This window comes from Falco cherrug, chromosome 1 (genome assembly GCF_023634085.1).
Source record: "Falco cherrug isolate bFalChe1 chromosome 1, bFalChe1.pri, whole genome shotgun sequence".
Taxonomy (NCBI): Eukaryota; Metazoa; Chordata; class Aves; order Falconiformes; family Falconidae; genus Falco; species Falco cherrug.
Genome location: NC_073697.1, coordinates 126,673,865 through 126,680,324, shown reverse-complemented (window position 1 = coordinate 126,680,324; position 6,460 = coordinate 126,673,865). Strand labels below are relative to the sequence as shown.

The 6,460-nt window shown below is 53.2% G+C and overlaps 1 protein-coding gene across 1 annotated transcript; it reads left to right on the top strand.

Moving 5' to 3' along the window:
• Window positions 1–513: 513 nt before the first annotated feature.
• Window positions 514–5,815, top strand: CHMP6 (charged multivesicular body protein 6). The gene is made up of 8 exons (XM_055696277.1): window positions 514–647; window positions 970–1,079; window positions 1,924–2,011; window positions 2,598–2,684; window positions 2,800–2,865; window positions 3,130–3,210; window positions 3,923–3,977; window positions 5,498–5,815. Exons 1-8 carry the CDS (start codon window positions 585–587, stop codon window positions 5,548–5,550), a joined length of 603 nt encoding a protein of 200 aa, XP_055552252.1. The 5' UTR covers window positions 514–584; the 3' UTR covers window positions 5,551–5,815.
• The last annotated feature ends 645 nt before the right edge of the window (window positions 5,816–6,460 follow it).

Below are 6,460 nucleotides of genomic sequence, written 5' to 3'. Positions count from 1 at the left end.
CCGGCCCCGGCTGCAGGGGCAGGTGGGACGGGGGTCTCCGTTCGTCACCGCGCTCCAGCCCTGCAGCTGTTCCGGCCCCACCGCGTCCCCTGCGGTGCCACCAGTGCCGCGTGCTCTGCCCCCAGCACCCCCGTACCCCCGTCCTCTATGGCCCGCAACCCCTACAAACCCACTCCCCTATACCGCCCTACACCTCCTTATAGCCCCATCCCCTATATCCCCCTCCCCATGACCCCTATACCCCCGTCCCCTATATCCCACTATTCGCCCATCCCCCATCCCCTACACTCCCATCCCTTGTACCCCCTATAAGGTGTATAAGCCCTTGATACGCCCTGTACTCGCTATACCCCAATCCTCTATACCCCCCTCCCCTCCACCCCTCACGAGCCGTGCGCTCGCGCCCGTTCCCGGCCGTTCCCTCCGCGCCCCCACAGCGCCCCCCGGCGGCTCCCGTCCGCCGTTGCGCCGCGCTCGCCTTCGCGTTGTGCCGGGCCGGGCCCCGCGCGGCCGCCGTCGAGGGGCGGGGGGGGCGGGGCGGCCGCGCCGCCCGGGGCTGGGGCAGCGGCGGCGGCGGAGGGGCCATGGGGAACCTCTTCGGGCGGAAGCGGCGGAGCCGCGTCACCGAGCAGGACAAGGCGGTGCTGGTGAGCGCGGCGGGGGGGCCTCGCCGCGGGGCGGGGCTGGGGCCGGGCCGGGCCTTTCCCCGCGCAGGGAGCGGCAGAGCCGCGGGCCTGGCCGGTGCCGCTGCCGGCCCCGGACCGCGCTCCCGCCGTCGGGGGGGTCCCGGTGGCTGCTGAGACCGGGCCGGTGTTTGTGCTGCCGGGGGCACGGCGGGGAGCGGCCGGGCCCTTCGCGGGGGCTGGGGTCGTCGGGGCTGCGCTTGTGACCCCCGCGCCCGGCCCTGTGTCCTGTGCCCTCTCCCCGTCCCTGCACCTATCCCTGTGCCCGTCCCTCTCGCCCCTGTAGCAACTGAAGCAGCAGCGGGACAAGCTGAAGCAGTACCAGAAGCGGATAAGCCTGAACCTGGAGCGGGAGCGAGCCCTGGCCCGGCAGCTTCTCCGAGAGGGCAGGAAAGAGTGAGTGGGGGAGCCGGTGCCACCTGGGCTGGCAGTGGCCGCAGGGCGAAATGAAGGGCTGTTTTCCAGGAAAGGAAAAGTTATGGAATTGTAGGTATCGAGGAGCTGTGGAGACAGCTACAGGTTCTTCTTTCAGAACATAAGTTTAGGGTTTTATACTTAAACCCGAGGGAAGCTGCCTGTGCTGCAGCTGGTGTTACACAGGCCCTCAGAAAGCCCTTCTCGTTCTTTACCGCAGTGTCGGTGGCACGTATGGGGCCGCCTCAGTGATCATCTTGTGTGTCTTGTTTTCAGTGCATATCACAAGCCTTTTGCACAAGGACCTTATTTGACATTGCTACAGCATGACTAGCCCAAATACACATAAACTTTCAGGTGTGAAATTATCACAGAATCAGAGAGGGGTTTGGGTTGGAAGGGACCTTAAAGACCATCTAGTTCCATGCCCCTGCCATGGGCCAGGACCCTTCCCACCAGTCCAGATTGCCCCCAGCCCCGTCCAGCCTGGCCTTGGACACTGCCAGGGATGGGGCACCCACAGCTGCTCTGGGCAGCCTGGGCCAGCGCCTCACCACCCTCACAGTAAATATCTACATCTGCCTCTTTCAGTTCAAAGCCATTCCCACTTGTCCTACTCTACAGGCCCTACTGAAAAAATAGCAAACTTATGATTAATTTGCTCATCCGTATGCTTCCCAGGAACATTTCAGAGTTGTCATTTAATTTGCACGTGGCTTTGTCCTCTCATGGAAAAGGCACAAAACAAATACAGCTTTGGTGTGACTGCTCTAGGCTTCTTTGCTTTCATCTGTATTGAGTTTTTCCTCCTCCTGTTTTCCTTCAGAAAAGCTATGCTCTTGCTAAAGAAGAAGCGTTACCAAGAGCAACTTCTAGATAAAACAGAAAACCAAATCAGCAACCTGGAGCGGATGGTAAGTGAGACTCGGTCACTGTAGGCTGCGAGTGGTCCGCTGTGTGTGCTTGGTATAAGTCTTTTGTTTCTGAGATGGGTGTTCCTTTTGACTGTGTGGAATTGCACTTGAACTGTCAAGTCCTGTTGGGGGTTTAGTCCTCTGTCCGAAGGTGGATGTCTCTGAAATTGCACACATGCCGTGACCCTTACCTAAAGAACCAAGTGGGGAGTTGTGAGTCCGTAGTGCAGGTTATATGTTAAATGGGTGTAGTGTGGACAGATGCCGCAGAAAATTCCTCGGGCTTGCCTCAGTGCCTTGATTTCAGAAAAGGTGTGTTTGTTCTGGGGTAGCCCTGGAAACTATGGCTTTGGCTTAGACTGTCAGCTAGGAATTGAGTTCAAGACTGTTGGCTATGCTTTTGCAGCTGCCTGTGCTAAGGCTTTTTGTGTGCGTGTTTCTTACTACTGAATTTAATCCTCTGCTGGAGAAAGGGCTTTTGACTGATTTCCCCTCGCAGCTTCTCTGGGGATCTTGGCAGTCTGTACCTGGCTGGCAATGGGAATGTGACAGCCTGTGACGTTTCCCCTTTTCCTTTCTGTTTCAGGTTCAGGATATTGAATTCACTCAGATTGAAATGAAGGTCATTGAGGGTCTGAAAATAGGCAATGAATGTCTGAACAAAATGCACCAGGTATGTATGACCGAGTCAGCTGAGCACACTTTTGCCTTGGACTGGGCAGAGTCCTGACTGTTTGTAGCTGTTTCCCTGCAGACCTCACTCATGCATTTTGGCTTTTTTTTTTCAGGTTATGTCAATAGAAGAAGTGGAAAGAATAATAGGTGAAACCCAAGATGCTGTGGAGTACCAGAGGGTACGTACTGTGTGCGTTGTATGGCAGGCAGTCTCTGCTCACAGAGTTTCGCTGATATGCACTGCGTTCCCAGTCTTACTTAAGAAGCAATCAGATTGGGAATTAAATCTCAGTTGCCTGCAGAAAGATTAGCTCTGTTAGCTCTTGAGTACCCCTTCACCCCTTGTTTCCATTGCTTTCCCATGTGTGTGTACCATGCTACAGGCCATAGAGCTTCTTCTGCTGCGCTGTTGACTGGAATGTGTCTTTTCCTTCCTTTTGTAGCAAATAGATGAGATACTGGCTGGTAGCCTGACTGAGGAAGATGAAGATGCCATTCTAGAAGAATTAAATGCTATTACTCAGGTAGGACTGATGTTCTTGTAATTGCTTTAAATCCACATTTTCAGGAAGCTGTTTCTGATGGGGAGAAGCTATCTTTTTCCCACTTTTGGTAGTTAATCGATATCTCTGGCAGAATAAGATATTACCTGTTTATGCCCAATTATTGTGTCATCAAAGATCAAGCTAATCGCTCCACACACCAGGGTCATTTTTAAATGGGATGCTTTTAAGGGTTGTACTTTATTTGGTGTCTGTTACAGTCAGTTGCTCTCTCTTCTTACTGAATATCTATTCCACTTCACCACGTGAAGATCCTGAAAGTCCTGGATCATGCTCAGATAACAGAAATCTGTGTGTTATTGTCCCCACCTGGCTCTGTGGCTCTTCCAAACAAGGGCTCAGCTTAGCTTCACTGTAGGAAGCGTGCAGCTGGTGGAGACTGAGGTGGAGAGGATCTTCATTGATGTGAGGAGACTCAAAGCCAACACAGGGTCCTATTAAGTCTCCCTTCATAATTAAAAAAAAAAAAAAACCAAACCCACCCTTGTACTCATTTACTGGGCAGTACTGAAGCCTGTACTGACTTCCCACAGTTCTAGGGGCAGGTGTCAGTTTGTGTGTGAAATCTCTTACATTATTACTTCCAGACAGTCACAAAACCGTGGTGCAAGGTCTGTGACTGCTGCCTGGTACGTGGGGTATGTGTCATGTGTTACCTTTAATGTTCTTGCAGGAACAGATGGAGCTTCCAGAAGTTCCCTCTGAGCCGCTCCCAGAAAAGATCCCAGGTACACTTTCTTTGCTCCGCAGCTTTGGCTTCTCATACTTCTTCTCAGTTCCATGCAGTAGCTGGAACCCTCTCCTATTGTAAGTGTTGTCCTAGCAAATGTGAAGGAATAAAACCTTACTGGTTTAAAGCCCTGCTGAACTGGGTTGTGCAGGCTTCCCCCACGTGGCTCTGAGACAAACCCAGCTGACCCTGTACCATCAGGGGACCCAGGGCTCTAGTCTCTTTGTTCGGTTGGCATCTAGTCCTTCTTCTTGAAGAGTTCCTTCTTGTTACATCTCCTGTTCTTAAGTCACGCTTTGTACCTGCTGCGAGACTGCCAGCTGCCTTGAAACACCCAGTGTGTGTTCCCTGAGGAGCTCTTTCCTTGGCTCTCTGCTTGACCCAGGCAAGGCTTCTCTCACACAGCACCCAAGCCGCTCCCCTGCGTGTCATCGCAACGTGCTGCTACTCCAGGGCCAGTTTTTGTGACCGTGGTTATTTGCATTCACACCGCGCAGAACTGGATTTCACTGAAGTCCAGGAGAACTCGTAGCTCTTGTGACCTTGCTTCAGGTAACAGTGGTCATTTTGAACTGGCTGGGTGAGGAACCGCTGGAGTCCCACAATCCCAGGGCTGTTGGAGCGCGAGCTCTGCACAGCTGATGCTACACGTGTGTTTGCTCCTGAGCAATCCAAGACCTCAGTGGCAGGGTTTGTGCAGCTGGGTGTGGAGAGGGAAATGGGAAAGAGCTCATGAAGCAGAAAGACCGAGTGGGCACTGTTGGCCTCTTGCCTGGTGAGGAAGGAGTCTTTGCAGAGCGTTACCAGATGTCTGTCCGTGCTGAAGAACCGAAGGTGGAGCCTGCCCTTCAGGCAGCCCGCGAAATCAAGCTGTACTCACTGGATGCCAGAAGGCTGACTGGTGAAGGGTCCATCTCCTGGGACGGAACACCAAATCATGGGCCACAGAAGCTGGACTTCCCTGCTTGTGGCAACCAGGAGCTGTAAGAAGCAGCTTCCTCCTTGTGGAATCTACCCATGAGAAACCCAAGATGTGGGGGACAGGGCTGCTTTCTTTTATAGTGCTTGTTTACCGGTAAACAGGGAGATCAGATGTCATCTCTGTATGCAGGCAGCTGCAGGATGGTCAGATAAAATAGAAGCTGCCCCTGCTGCCTGCAGCTGGCTGAGCCTCATTGAGACTCATGTTGTCAGATCGAAGGGGGGGGGGGGTAAGCTTGAGCACCCACCGCCCTCCGAGAAATCACTCGCTGCCCTAGAACTCTGTCACTGGACTAGCGGCTTACTAAGGTTGTGTTGGGTATGTTCTGAAACTTTTAACTCCTCAAGTGTTTTTTTAAAAAAGGGGAAAACTGGATGTGTGGAATTATTTATAATGAACTTCTCTTAGTTCAGGTGCTGCGCAGGCATTTGTTGCTCTACAGAGGAGTGGATAATGAGTCCTAGTTCTTCCACAGGAGATGACTGGAGGTTACTTGCGTTCTATGTTTCTGTAACAAGTTTCTTTTTCTTCCACAGAAGCATCACCCATCAAGAACAGGCCAAAACCAGAACTGGTTGCAGCATCTTAACTCCCACTTCTGGGGATTCCGCCACATAACTTTCACCCAGGACAGTTTGCCATCCCAGCACATGCTGGGAACAAGCAATGCCTTGGCAGCATCCCAGCTGTGCTGGGCAGATTGTGGAGCAGGATTCCCTGTGCAGGGTGGGGAACCTCAGCTAATTATTGCTCTTGTATCAAGATTATTTTCTAGTGCTTTCTTTTTTTGTAACTTAAATTCTAAACTCACTCAGCTGCGCTGTCTCCGGATTAAACAACAACTCTAAAACTTCCGAAGCCAAATGCTTTCTTTAGGCTCAATGTCAGTGGTAAATCTGCCTCTGCTCTGGCTGAGTCCCCAGGAAGTCCCACACTCGGAACGATTGTGTGTTTGAAAGGGCTGTCCTGGGCATTGCGCTGGGCGAGGGGGAGCCGCTGCCCTGGGGAGCCTCGCAGACCGCGCTGGTGTCCGCTTCCCACTTGGTCCCTTTGCTTTTCCTCTTCTGATCCTGTTTGTGGCAGGGCTGCCGCTGTCTCTTGTCCATGTGTAAATCGCCTGCCTGGCACACTCGAAGGCTCTGCAGGGGCGTGGGCAGCCTGGGAGCGGGCAGCAAGCCTGAGCTTCCGCAGGCAGTGACACTTTGTGCTGTGGGTTGAGCACGGTCCTGTCAGTCTTGTGTAAAACCGGCTTATGTGCAAGGGTGTTTCATTTGAGCAAAGTTCAGAGTGATTGCTTGTCTTCGCATCTGCTGGCAGTGGCGCTCATGGCAGGGAAAGCCCGATCTCTGTGCAGGGCGAAGGGCTGGCCTCTGGCTGGGCAGTCAGTAACTTCCCATTCAGATCCTGCTCTGCCTGCCTGCCTCCAGTAACCCGTGGTGCTGAGCAAGACCTGGGATGACAGAAATCTAATGAGCCTCTTAAAATTGCAGCAAGGAGTC